Source organism: Eubalaena glacialis, chromosome 4, assembly GCF_028564815.1.
Source record: "Eubalaena glacialis isolate mEubGla1 chromosome 4, mEubGla1.1.hap2.+ XY, whole genome shotgun sequence".
NCBI lineage: Eukaryota > Metazoa > Chordata > Mammalia > Artiodactyla > Balaenidae > Eubalaena > Eubalaena glacialis.
In genome coordinates, this window is record NC_083719.1 from 76,817,550 (window position 1) to 76,833,002 (window position 15,453).

Sequence of the window (15,453 nt, forward strand, 5' to 3'; positions counted from 1 at the left end):
GGATAAATTTGGGCCCACAAGGAACTGACTTCAAAGCAATATGTAAAATATATGAAGTTCTTAGTTTTCACAAATGAAGAATGAGTCACCTAAATGACTTAGAATAAGAGTTAATAAAGAAGACAAATGAATACATCTCTCTGAGAACCTATTTTAAAAAGGGAATTTCTTAATTCACATTTAACTCTCAAAATAACTATTCAGAACCAAAAGTCAAGAACATTAATATAAAGAATTTAGACATTACCCTCCAAAAGAAAGACTTCACAGAGAAATAAGATCCAACCACTTCGTTTTCTGAGAGTTCCTAAAAATAAACAAATATTTAGCTAAATTTTGAGGTGTTCTGAGAATACTTGATTGACTCAGCAAAATTAAGACAAGTAAAAACCCTAAAATTATATATGCTAAAGACACTTTGGATGTTTATAAACTGTAAGTTTTCTTCTTTTGAATAAAGTTTTTTTATTTCAATTAAAGTTTGTCTTATTCATATCTGATACAATGGTAGTAAAGTTTAGAGAGGATTATTTCTGTAATTTTAAAAGAATATACTTACCTCTTTATTAGTTGTTGATTAATATATCTGAGTCTAACATTTTGTTTTAAAAAGTAGAACTGTTTAAACATATTTTAAAATTCTGAAATAAACCAGATAATATCCATTCCTTTTAACAAAAAAATTTAATACCACAGACCTTCAGAGTATTTTCAAAGAATGGTAGCAGAAATCTTATTTATAAATATGTACCTAGTCAAATTTGGCTTAATTCCTTACTAAAAACTTCCTAGTTTTATGATATAACATTTAATATATATGATATAAATTACTTAGTTAACTGAAGCTCCCCCAGAATAATTTTTAAAATAAACGAATACTGAGAAAAGGTGGCTATTTAGTTGGAAACAAAGCAATGGATTCATATTGGACATTTTATTACTTAATCCTCAGACTTTTATAAAGTGAAACCAATTTGCCTTTAGGAAATCAAAAGCACAGTTACTCACTTTTAAAGAGAACATTTAAATTACATGCATCCTTTAAACTTTCATGTTTTGCATCCTGTCTCTGGGTGTCAGTTATGGTAAAATTATGGGAAACTGATGACAGTTATGAGAAAGCATCAGCCTTTGACACTGTGATGTAGAGGAAGCCGTTTTGTAATTTATTTGATTATTCCATGATTTTGTGTTAGCAACTAAGATGGTTGCTAACACAACCATCTAAGATGGTCCAGCACCTCTCATGATACCTAATTATGCATAGTAGGTGCTCAATAAATATTTGATTGACTGTTAGTCACATGGAATTTCATTTGCTTAAGGATATATATTTCTTTCAAAGTGATCCTTCCAAAAATCATATCAGAAAATAATAACGAACCAAAGTACTTCAGCGTGTGCAGCAATTTGAGTAATTTAAGTTTAGCTAGAATTATATCAGAGATCATCTATGCAATCTACCTGTGCTTTTTACATGAAATCTATTTCTTAATGAAACTAATTACATTTTCCTAAGTTACTTGTATATGGTTCGGTCAGGTAGCATACTAATGTCAGGGTCATCAGGAAAAAGTCTTGAGTTTAAGACACGGTTTTACCATCACTACAGAGTTATAATTCATTTACCCTTACAGGTATGGTTCTCATCTGCCACACTTAGCACACTGTCGTATCAGTTTCTGAAAAGAAAATTCTAAAAAAATACACTTACATTTGGACGTGAGGGCACAAACCTTAGATGGAATGATTGCAGTTTTTTTGATGTTATGCTACTGTTTAACTCAAAGAAACCTTATTCTAGTTTTTGGAAAACATGCAGCTTTTCCTATTCTACTGCCAATTCTCTTCTTACCTTGATTCCCAGTTCTCTTTTAATTAAGCAGCATGCTTAGCAAAATGTGGATAAATTTTAAAGTATCATATGAAAGAAATTATTTCTCGAAGCTCCTTACACAAATAATTTCCCCAGAGTCAATAACACAAGTTATTTAGCTAACATTGAGCTTTTTCTCAATGTTTCTCGATTGCAAAATGTGTTAAATCAATGTGAAAGTCTTGGCTCTAGACTTGACAGTTACAACAACTAAGACAACCATTTAGCATTTAAAAATATTGTTACTTCATTTAAAGTTTAGGTGATCTAATACTGAAATTGCACCAACTCCATACTCTCCATTCTTCCTCAAATGAACACCGAGGGCAATGATCTAATTATGTGATTAGTATGCAAAGAGCAAAATGAGATTGATGAATTGGTGGCGGGGAGGGGAGATTTTAATGATCAAGATTTAGAACTTACATTTCTCTGTTAAAATTTGAGAAACAAAAATACCAGTCACATTTGGATCCACTGAAGTCCCCAGGCTGTGCTTTTCATGCCATGTTTAACTACTTCTGTCATTATTAACTAAAATTTATATTTCATTTTACAACCCACATTGTCATGTAAATTTAGGTCTTTATTTCAAATGAAAGAAGTTAATTTTCCTGTGGACCCTTATGGCATTTATAGCTCTGATAAATATAAAATTCACAGCAAACTAGCCAAGGCCTTCTTTGCACTAGAGTTTCTAATAATAACAATAACAGAAAACAATAATAATGAAACACCTGGAATTACGATAATGAGTTCTAAACAAAAGTGGTGATTTTAATATGGAGGGCAAGAAAAGCAGAATAAACTCTTCAAGAATCCCAGGGAAGACTTGTCCTAAATTATAATTATAGATATTTAGTTACATTTCAGTCTCCATCAAGACAAGAGGTTGGTAAGTGAGGGAAAGTGCCATTTTAAAAGTGCTAAAATTATAAAGTAACAACAAATGGAAACAGAACAAAAGCCAGAGGTATCGAGTTGATGAAGGAAAATAATTGAAGTTATTCTGAATGATGAATTGTTCAACTATTTCTGCTGAGGTTTTGAATTTATTAAGTAGCAAGATCCATTGGTAATATTGTTTTTAAATCTATTTTTTGCCTCAAAAAACCAACACATGCTAAGAAAATTTCTCCTCAAAGATCAAAAATCCTACTGTGAATCTAAGAGTTAATGAAATTTTAAATTAAAAAATCTAGAACATGTATTCTTTTTCTCAGAGAAATAAAACTAAAGGACAGTTCATTTTTTCCCATAACAAATGAATATGATGCTATTTTTCACCCTTCTACGTAAAATAAATCGCAGAATCTTCAATGTCTTTGCCATCAGACAAACAAGGATAGCCACTGAACTTTTATTGAAGGTGGTATCTTTTGTTAGCCTTAATATGTACAGGCCTTTAAACCCATTGTGTATTATTTTAATTCAGCAGTTCTATGACACTCAGGACATTCACAATAGATTGGAAATTGTGAAGCATGAGATTCCAATGTCAAAGTCAAGCCAGGTAGTAGTATTATTACACAGCATGTTTTTATAGGTGTATAATTTCCTTTTATCAATACCGCTTTGGGCATTTAAGAGGTAAAAAATGAATAAATTCATAAGTAAATAATTTTCATAGACTTTCCTGGTCAGACTGCAATCTAGCTATCAAAGCTGTGGCTCTCGGATGCCTCCGTCAAGTTGACTAAGCCTATCGATGTGTCACTGAAAACAGGGATGTGAAGTAAGTAGAACTGCACACCGAAACACAATTTTCTGGTTCCTCAAATAGATGTTCATATCATTTATACTCATTAAACATAAATATAATCCCCCTGCAACTCCCACTGTCCTTTTAAATATTGTTGAAGGGAGAGAGGCAAGGTCAGCTCCCCAGAGGACCCACCCTCTAGCTGAAGCCTGGCCTTGCTTTGTCTTTTATTTTTTTTTAGAAATTTTACCTTAAGTGTTTCATATGTGTGTGTATGTTTGTAGATATGTATATATAAATACATGCATATGTGTGTATATATTGCTGTCAACCAGGGCTTGTCAACCAGTCCTTACAAAATTATGATTTAATTTCATTGTAAACATTTAGGGGGCTTTAAAACCAATAAATCTCCTCCCGGTCACACTCAATTTAACATATATATATATACATACATATGTGTATATATATGTATATCTAACATATATACATATATGTGTTAAATATATCTGATATACATTGTATGTATATACATATATACCTTTGAATTAAAAGGCCATGTAATCTGTGAACGAACCCTTAGCTCCATCATCCTGGAGTCAAGTTATATTAGTTACCTTCCCTTTGATCAGCCCAGAAAGGGTCTTGGGAAACCATCAGCTGACTTGGTAGCACACGTTAGCAATGTGAAGGCCAGTCTATGACCCCACAATTAAACATCTTAGAGCTAGCACGCAGGCATTATGGAATCCACCTTCTACTTGAGATTACATTTTGTCCTTTCACTTTGTGCCAACTCATCCAGATTCTCTCCTCAAAGGACCCACAACATTTTAAAAATTCAACATGAGTGGTCAAATAAATATAATGCCATTGTTACAGAAATCCCTGTAGTTATGAATTACAATACATAAAAATGTATGATATCTTATACCTATGGGAAAACCCTGTCAAAACAGCAAGAAAAAAATCATCTCAATATAAAATTTAATTATGGCTCCATGTATTTTGAGGGGATAATCAAATATTTACTGACATTAAGCTATCTCTATTTTAAATAAACTTACTACAAATTTTAGGAGTGTAATTAATTGAGGTAAAAATACAGTCCTTTATAATGCAAATGCTCATGCTATTAGTCCTTTGTTTACTGCAGCATTGTGGACTGTTAGAAGCCTTAATTATGAGGTTGACTTTATAGCATTTCCAAATAACAGAAATTTGGGAGGACAAAATTAATAGTAAGAATTTTTTAAAGAATTTTATATTTCCTTCAAAAACATGTAAGCAACTAATTTTTTCAAATACATAGGCATAATCATTTGAAATGAGACATCAAAGAAAAGCCATTTTGGTCATTCACAGTTGAGAAAGTCAATGACCAATAAAGTTTTCATTTTTTGCAATTTTTTAAAGATCATCACCTATGTATTATCAGGATATGAGGTCTTTGTGGAAAGGACATGATAATTGTTAAATAATGACTTTTTTCCCCACTATGTCTGACTGTGTGAGACACTTAAAAATGTGTTAATCTGTTTCTCTACCGTTCCTTAAATTAAAGCACTTAGAGGTTTTCACTGATGCATTTTTAATGTGTCATCCAAGGTGTCAGGTTTAACTACGCCCTGCAGACTTACAGTGTTGAGAGTGTGCTCTAGTTTAAATTAACAATATCCTTGCCAAGAGTCTTATTATAAATTGCCTCATTCAACCAGTGAATAAAGTGTTTTATAGTTCATTAAAATTATGCTAAGTGATTAAAATAAAATCTTTATAAAAAAGATACATTACTAAAAAAATAAGCCATCAAGTAACAGAAGATATGCTAATGAGACGTCATCACATAGTCATATTATATTATTCAAAGGATGAACTCTCTTTAAAACAATTTTCAACTGTTATTGTTGAGAACAGAAATTGCAATGTGTGTGTCTTTATATTATTACAATGGTTACTTCTCATAGAATTAAAGTGATTTATTGAAAGCACATAAGTTTATTATCATACCCACTGATAAACACATTCTTCTATGTTAAAACACACACAATGTAGTATAAAATCCTTTCTGCTTGCCATCTGATAGAGGCAATTATTTCATTACTTATTTTCCATTTTTTGTTTGACCCCCCACAGAATTTATTCACGAAATTCATATACACCTTCTCTTCTAAGCTCATGAAACTTTCTTGTTGAATAATTTAGCCTTATAATAAATTATCAATGATAAGCTTCTTCTAAAGAATAAAATATTACAATAACTCAAAGCATCACCATTTCTCTGCCAAAATGCATTTTGTCACCTAAGTATAATACTTTGACCAGGATAATTATCCAGTTGCCCAAGTTTATGGAGACATCAATCCCTTTCTTCTTAAAATAACATTTTTCTACAACAGCTGAGTGTGGGCAGAATTAGAAATGTGCACAATGGAAAGTGTGCTTGTGGAAAACCAGAATGAATGTTTTAAAGGATGCTACTATCCCCAGAAGAGGAAAGGCTACGGAATTCATAATTATTTACTGGCCAACATACCATTTAAATATAGCATGTACTTTATACATTTTCCCTTTTCGGGGGTAAGTTAAGTGTATTTTTTTCCTACTCATTATTAGGTGGTAACACATTTACTCCAAATAATATCTAAGTCTGTCCTGAACAGCAATTACTCCTCAAGTCGGCTCTTCACCTCTCTCGTTTTCATTAGTAAATACAACCCCACATTATGTTATTGCCACAGATTAGGTTTCCATAGCACAAAAAATCTGCTATGGGCAAGACAATGAAAATGAAAAGCAGATATTTAAGTAATGGGAAATTCCATGAGCTGATGAACTTGTATACAGGGGAGATGTGCATATTAAAAGCTAACAATGTCAATTTAGCACTTCCCCGCTCCATGGTTATATCACTTCTGAAAAAAACAAGAAAGCAAAGAAAAACTCCATACTGGAGAGAATATCTAACAACACTATCTGACTCTATTGAAGTCTTTGCCACAAAGTGTATAATTCTCAGATCTCACCTTCACCATGGGTGCTCACAGGCAGGCAGCATACCGAAGCCCTGCTATAAAAAAGCAGACCTCATTCTCAGAAACCAAGATTCCAAAGAAGAAAATGACCTATTTATATGAAAACTTCACCTTTGACTTTGAGCATAGTTCTATCAAATGTAAAATACTTGTATTTAAGTGTCATGCAAATAAATTATATCCTCTTTCCAAAAATAAAAGAGGAAAAATCTTTACTCACACAAGAATCTTTAAGGGGAAGGCTGAAATCATTAGAAAAGGGATGCATTTCCACAACATAGTAACATAGTGACACACGCAACTACACGGTACAGTCATTTATCCCTTAGTTTCTCAGGAGGCACAATTTACTTGAACATTGTCCTGCCTCCTTCAATCCCTGGAGGAAGAATTGGGGGAGCCGTCTCATTGTGTGTGAAGGATGGCGGACTAGGTGGTAATTGAAACTTCAAACTTTCCCTAGATTTTGAATTTAACACTCTGCTCTTGTAACACTAATATGGATGAATATGGCACATGCTTTAGGGGACAGTGACAAACTGAATGAATTATTAGGTATTCAGTATGTTCTCAATGGAAAAAAAAAACAAATGATTTTCTTCTACACAGCATTCAATATCTCCATTAAATTTTATAAAACTGAAAATCCCTTAGGCTAAAAACCCAAAAGCCATATTACCATGTACATGAAAAATAATCTCCCAATGAGTGCAGTTAGACACAGGGAATTCTGTGTCATCAACGGCCAGCTAGGAAATTCACCAGTTTGAATGTACAATTGGATTATTAGTAATTAAAAACTCTGAGAAGTTTAGATATAAAAATAGTAAAGAGTAGATGTTTATTATTTATTTTTATTTTTTTTGTAGATCAAAGGAAAAGACATGGATTTATGTTGACTTAATTGATCCTTAAAATTAAATTTAAATGTAAATTAAATGAACTATTTAAAGAAGAATCTTTATGTTTGGTCTTTTATCTTACAATAAAACGGATTATTTCCACTAATTAATACTAAAAACTATATAATATCCTGTTCTAGCATTACATCTTAACTACAACTGGAAGAGAGATATTGCTACATATTAATGGATTACAATGTTTTTACATAGATATAGTATAAGATAGACACAGAATGAAGAAAGCCAAATTACCTGAATTTTTAAACATATATACTTTTAATATAACACTAATTCTGAAGTACATTTACAAAGAAAAAAGTGTATTACAAATATGAACAGTGCAAACATTTCTTTAAGATTGTTGAAATTTTATTTTGGCCTGTAGAAAATATAGTGAACACTAAGTCAGAAATATTCAGCAATTTTCCTTAATAAATGTTTTTCATCTTATTAAAATGATAAAGGTGATTTTTAATGTGGACCTGACCTTTTTATGATCCAAATTATCTTTTGGTCATTAATTCTATAATAACTGGGAAGAAAGTTTTTACAGTAAGAAATACTTGTTAAAGCAATTAAGACATTACCATAAATAAAAAATCATTTTGATATAAGTATTTTCTTAATTCACAATAATGAAAGTGACAAAATCAAAGAAAAATTTAAGTAATAGCATGATTCAATCAGAATGGAAGAAAAAAGATTGTCATGTTCCAGGGTCTAAGAAAATGAATCACTATTCAAAAGGAATACCAACTTTTAAAAATAGAAATTTGAGCAAAAAAGATTTTTACAAATAAAATCCCTTTGATTTATTCCAAGGAGTAGTCATACAAAAGTCAGTTACATCTTGATATTTATTTGTGTCCAAGAGTGGTACCACCACTGAACAAATTAGAAGCTTAGTTTATATCTTATATATTTTACAAGTTATAAGAAGAGCCAGAGCTTGGTAAGTTATAGGATCCATAAATTCCTCTCACTTCCAAGAGCTATTTATTTCTTGAAGTGAGAAGAGGCAATGATGGAAAATTGTTCTCATGATACACTCCAAAGATGCAGCAATAAAGGGATTTTTGAGTTTAGAAAATCTTAGACTCAGTTTTCAGTGAACAAAAACAGTAAATTACATGGATCTTCCTTCTCTCTGGAGTTGTCCCTACCCTAGTGCCATTATTTTATACCTGATCTAGAGCAAAGGCATTTTCTAGACCCTGTGGTACAGAGAACAGAAACCAGATGTTGCAAATGATGCTGAGAAGTGACCAGAGATTAGCAAGAGGATGATTTGGATGTGATTGATCAGTGTGATTTCTATTTACTTTAAAAGCATCACATGGTTTGCTTAAAGTTTATGGGGAAAAAAAAACAATTGAAGAGTGATGAAATCCTGAGGTATAGTTTAAAGAGGTATGAGAGAGATTGGGAAAGCAGCTGATAGTTCTTCTCAACAAGAAAAGCTGAAAGATCACATGCTAAGCATTACCTTACTTGATCTTTTCCAACTCTTCCTCATTAGCATTGTCTGTAAATGAAATAAAGCATTTTCATTATCTTATCACTCAAGTACAGGACAGGGCAGCCAATTGTTTTCTGGAGGAAGCTTGACATTTAAACAGCAAACAGTTTCCAGCAACAATTATACAAGACAAAAATTGTTTTTCATGTACACGCAGCTAGAAGAAGCACCTTTAACATTCAAGCAGTCTTTCTGGTGAGAGTTCATTTCCTTTATTCTTTTGTACAAAGAGATGGGACAGTATATTTTAAATAGAATGGAAAATTTGAAATATCTTATTGATAGGAAAAAAACACACTAAGTCTCCCAATTAGCAATTGTTTCTTTTGGTGGTGGAGGCTGATGACGTACCATGACTTTACCGGGTGTAAAATAATTTTTCTCTTCAAACTCATTCAAAGTCTGTTGCATTGGCAGCATCTTAGAATTGTCTCTGCTTCCAGTTAATCTTTAATTACATCAGGGTTTACAAATGCTTTCGACTGAGAAAAAGTGCTGCATGTCGTGATGGCTATTAGTGGATCTTCCTGCTAAATGTTTAGCCATGATATATCCTTTAAACTAGTTGTTTCGTGTCACAGTAAGAGATATTTATGACTTCAAGTTTTAATTAAGGTTGATGGAGATTTGTGATGAGTGCCCAAGATCACTGGTCTCTTGCATAAAGTAACTCATAAAAATCCAATGACTTTTAATTTCCTCTCCAGTTGTAAAAAAAATTCTCAATGAACACTGAGGTATTAACTTCCTGATAACCTCTTTACCCTCTCTTAGCTTTATCATTACTTTTAAGGCAGATGAGGGCCTATTTGGAGCAAAGAATACAGCTTATAGAAATGCTTGCCATATTTATATATCAAGGAAGTACACTCGTGCCTTTAAGAACTCTATCTCCTTCAGCAAAATTCACTATCAAGCAAGACCATTTCAGAAACCACTCATAAATTACAAAAATACAAAAAAGGAAAGATTTTAATATAAGAGTAAGTCATTTAGTAGGCAACCTTTGGCCTAAACCAAGACAAAGGAATTATGTAGAGGTTCTAGAAGGGGAAATGAGAAATATCATAAAATTGTCAAGGTAAGGATACATTCCTCTTTTCTGCAGACAGTGGTTTTATAGGTTACATTTTCTCTATATACACTCTGTGTTAGATATTGACCAAAATATGGAAGAGAAATAGACTTCCTAAAGTTACAATAGTCCCCAATTTTTTTCAAATGGAGCCAGGAACTGCAAAGTATTGTTTAATATTTTTTCTAAGTACTAACATCCAATTTATTCTGAAGCAAATCCACCATTGGGTTATGGAGATGGACATTTAGTAGATGTTCATTGTTGATGTTAAATGAGTTAGTCGTCGTCATCACCACCACCACCACCACCACTTTCTCATCACTAAAAGGCAATTGGACACGAAATACTTTTGTGGTATGCCATGTTCATAAAAACTGCTCCATAAGGAGTCAGACAATAAATTTTCAACTTTCTCAGAAAGCAGAGTTTCAGTGAACAAAGAATGATAATTCCTAGAGACAATGTTCTGAGTCAAATCAGGTGAGAACAATTAACATAAGTAAATCAAAAAGGAAAATCTCTTAACTCATGGCCATTTATCATCATCAACTAGTATCAAAGAATCTTACAAAGTTCCATTTGGTGAGAAATGCTACTATGAAAAAGGGGCTAAGAACATGAGGAAGAGTTGAATCTCAGGGCAACACTATTCAATATTACACAGATTCACTACTGCTGGTCAAAGCCACATCCCCTGACTCAGAACCACTGCACGCGATTAACCTTCTACATGTGAAGCAAACTATAGGGTTGGTATTTTCCTGTCTCTCAAAATCAGTTTTACAAACAAGCTGCATGGTATTATTTTTCAGATTGGGACACTGATACAAACAAAAGGTTAGTAATTTCCCTAAGTATAAGTATGAAAGATTTGGCAGTTACAGGGACCAATTCATTATTTTCCTGGTTCAGTTTCCAGGAAACTGGGTTTCTAGGGTTAAAGCAGATTCAGTAAAACTGGAATCAGTAGAAAAGTTTTCTAAAAAGTGAATTTAACAGACATACTATTAACATTGTTACCTTTACTAACTGTGGGACATGTTAGAGAAGAAAGATTTGGGAATGTTAAACATAGGAGATGAAGCAAATTATAGAAAAATAAGATTTATTTTTTGCTCTTTGATCTTAACTTCAGCTGAGAAACATATGAATTTGTTTTTGAAAGTGTCATTATCTAATATTATAGTACCTTCAAATTCTTTATTAGCAACTCAACTTTCTTTGAAGCCCAATAAATGGAATAAGTAGCATAAAAATATGGCCTATGAGAGAGCTGCAGAACTGATTATGTTTTTAAAAGATTCCACAATCTCAATCCATTTTTTGCTTTACCCTTTTGTTGCAGTGATCTTTTTTTTTTTAGGCAATTACATGACTACTATAGATATAAGAAAAAATCACAGAATGGCTAGATATTACGGTACATACATATTATAAAACATATATATTAACTGTTTATAGGTGGATATTTTTTCAAATGTTAGCTTATGGAATAATTCAGAAATTTTTCAAAAATAAACCATAGAGAAAAATATATTTTTTGAATTAACTAAAGATCAACTAAGGTTAATTCATATGTTTCTTAAAATTTTTTACTTTTTAGCTTTAGCCAAGCAATTTGTTAGGTCTAGGTTATCTAAGAGAGTGTGTAACACAAATGAACTCACTTTTATTTCACAAATCCTCCAATGAAGAAAGCTGTGGATTGAACTCTGCTAGAAAAAGAGCCAGAAAGAACTCAAACACACTATCAGACCAAAATACCATATATAGGACACACATGTATGCACTACACACTTTTGCAGGATCAAACAGGACACGCATTCAAAACAGAAATGACAGTTGTGTCATGCAAGTCATCAACATGCCCCCCAAGAAGATTTTGGTTTCTCATACATACAACGCTGAAAATTAAAAAATATATATATCTGTTCACATCTGGAATCTTTTAAAAAAGACTCAATCATGACTCAGTGGAGAATATTTTAATATAAGCAACTATGAAATACTTTTGCTATGACTCATATTTACTTCTTAATTAGCTATCATTAGATGTTCCGTGTTTGAGGGGCTTTAGTAGATACAGTAGGCTGATAGGGTTTTCAACTTGTTCATTTTTACTGAGTTCCAGAACTGGCAATCCACACAAGGAGAAATCATCCCAACCACATGATTCATGGAACACACTGTCAGTATTAACAGTGTTTTAAACACTCACAAGATAACTGATTTAGAACTCTTAGCACTTTGTGATGCTAAGCCCTCTGTATTTCCAGTTACTCATTTCTTCGCACTTTTGATAGCATTTCTTAACATTAATGTTCTATTTCCTACTTGATGGTTAGGATTTATTTGTCAATGGCTCTTGAAATTCATATCATCCATTCTCCATGTTAATCCATAAAAATTATTTAGCAAAGTCTTATAAACACAGGCATAAGAATAAACATGTGCTTTTCTGAACTAAAGTCTTAAGTCCCAAAAGCTTAAAATAGGTTATTTCTGAGCTAATAATCAAAGAGAACAGAACTCATAATTTTGCTGTGTGAAGGTCAATGCAAAATCATCCTCTATTCCTTCTCTATACATCATTCTGAATATTAAATGGACTTGTGAAGCATTTAGTAACTGATTTCTGGTTTGCTGCATTATGAGTCTGAATTTCTCTAAATAAGATTTGTTCTTGGATAATTTGTGGAAGTTCAGCATGTCATTTTCACTGCAGCAATATGTTATATATTTCAGGCATATAAAAATTTAATTTGAAGATACATTGGATAATTGACTGTTTTTAACCAAGAAATTTCAAATGTATTCCAGGGAAATATATTTAGCCAATACTTGACATGTTAGCAAAAGAAAAAAATAGAGCGATGTGCTTCTAATTCATTGTCATCATTAGAAATCTTGAGAAGAGCAATATAGACTGATTTTAATCAGATTATCACTAATAGAATAATTTTAAGAATTCAAAAGGAAAATTAAATCATTATCTCCAATGTTGTTTGTGACAACCTCAGGGATTTGAATATGGAAGTAAGAAGGAAACTTAAAATACCTTTCCCTGGACCTTTGAAGCATCCCATCAAGCATTCTCTAAGAATCCTCTTAGAGATTCATCCACAGCCTACTGAATAACCACTAGGTACAGAAAGCTGGACTAGGTTTTGAGAGGAGTCATCATAAGAAAGGTAATCAGAAGCAATAATTTATATATATATAAATATTTATGAATTATTATTATTTTTAACCAGAAGTGATGGGCTATAGGACGGAAGTGAGGTGAGGTACAGTACAGGTATATTTTAGGTAGGAAAGGTCACATTGGAGAAAGCTTGGACTTGAGAGGAGGTGAGCTGTGTAGGAGTCTGTATGGCTGGGATAAAGGTTACAAGTGAGGGAACACATGTCGCTCACTGGAGAGTCTTAAAGCCCTTCATCAGGAGTTTCCATTTCATTAGAGAAATAACCACAGGTCACTGAACACTTAGAAGAATAAAGAGGGAGTTATAGAACTTGGTACAATGCTTATAGATGCTCAATAAGTGGTTTTTTTTCAATAGATGCCTACAAATGGCATCTCTTATTCAGAGTGTCAAAATCTCCTAACTAGTGTCACTTGCCAATTTTAGAGATCTTAATTAATAAACAGCTCTAGAACTGCTATACAGACCAAAATAAACAAAGGGGAAAAAGCACAAATTTATGTCTTTGTTAGAAATTTTCATCATGTAAAGCATATGCTTAGAAGCCCCAATCCAAATCTAGGAATCCGATTAGCCAGGATACTGGGGGTCCCAATAGAATTTCCTGTAGGGGACCTTTCATGCTTCCTCCGCTGTCCCTGCCCCAGCTGCTTGTCAACAACCAACCCCAGGCTCCCGGTTATTGATCACGTCCACAAGGAGGAGCCAGTATAGCCACACTGGTCACTCTGCTCACTGCTTCTCAGTTGTGGCTGAGGTCAAGAGAGTTCGCCAGCCAGAGGCGAACTGCTGTACCTTTTCTGAGGCACTGGCCCCTGATAAGCCACTTGCTTCTCTGGTGAAGAAGAGAGAAGCCAGGTGAGAGTCCAACATGGGAAGGAAGAAGACACCGGTTTTCAATTGCTGCAGCAGCATCAATCCAGTGCTATTTGGGACTGTGAAGGGGGAGGCATGAAGTAAGGCAAGCAAATGAAAAATACTCAGCAGTAAAAGATTTTTTTTCCAAAAAGCTGGGGTAGCCAAAGAAATCTGAACCAAGAAAATGGCATGAAGATTTCAGGAAGAACTCTTTGTGTTAAGGGTGAATGTGGCTGGAGAGATACGATAAGGAGAAAGAAAAAGAAAGAAAAGAAGATTAATAATACCAGATTTTTGATGTGTAACTGTTTCATGTAACCTGTTTTCATTCCTATTCGTGTTTGATAAATCACTGATGATCAGTAACCAGGCACTATAATATTTTTAAATGATCTTTTCTAATTAGAAAGACAGTGTGCCTAAATAAGTCTGAACAGCAGTGGAGATTGAAGGGTTTTTGCGAGAATGGTTGAAGAAAAACGCATGTCAGGAACTACTTTGCCTGTGCTGACATATATTTCTGTGTAATTTAGAACTCAGCAGCTTCGTCATAAAGTCTCTTGATACTAACTTAATCCTTCAAACCCTCAGTTTGATGTTAGAGTATTTAATAAATATTCTTTTAATGTAAAAAATCAGCAGACCCTCCATCATCAAATCACCCAAATAACTAAAACAGCTGCCATATCATTTGAATCCCCAGTAATACTGGCAGTTTGGATGGTCTGGAGACACGTCCTAAGACCTCAGGCACTTAAGTATTTTCATTTATGGTGTTGTCCTTCATTAAAATAACAAAGGATCCCCCCCACCAAAATACTCTATCACCAAGTTTTGTTGATTTTACCTCCTATAGATAAACTTCTTCATTTCTTTCCATCTCTACCTCTGACAATTCTAATCCAAATCTCCATCACCTTCCACCAGGATTTTCAAAATAGCTCCTCGTTGGTCTCCAAGCATTCATTCTTACTCTTTCATCTGTTTTCTACAATGCAGCTACACAACAAAAGGCAAATAAAATGATGCCACTTCCTATTTACAGACTTTTCAAAGGCTTCCCATTGCCTCTTTGGGGAAAGACTACAAACCTTAACATGGCCAACAGTCCCTATGCAGTCTGGGTGTCTCCCTTTCACTGTCATCATGCACCAGGATCTTTCACACTCTGTTTGCTTCCACCTTCTCTAAGCTCCAGTACTTTTTCAATTCTTGGAGTGCAGCTTGGTTTCTCTAGCCACAGGGCCTTTGCATGTGCTATTTCCTCTGCTTGAAAT

The 15,453-nt window shown here is 33.3% G+C and overlaps 1 protein-coding gene across 4 annotated transcripts in view; it reads right to left on the bottom strand.

Moving 5' to 3' along the window:
* The window catches only part of MCTP1 (multiple C2 and transmembrane domain containing 1), a 562,693-nt gene that overhangs the window by 232,938 nt on the left and 314,302 nt on the right, over positions 1-15,453 (bottom strand). For 2 of the 4 annotated variants that reach the window (XM_061188001.1, XM_061188000.1), the window contains exons 6-7: positions 9,002-9,040; positions 248-307 (exon numbers count right to left, since the gene is read on the bottom strand). The exons of 1 other annotated variant lie outside the window; for it this stretch is intronic. In XM_061188001.1, coding sequence (XP_061043984.1) covers positions 248-307; positions 9,002-9,040 — 99 coding nt within the window. The remainder of the gene's footprint in view (positions 1-247; positions 308-9,001; positions 9,041-15,453) is intronic. One more of the 4 variants, XM_061188002.1, reaches the window with a different exon arrangement.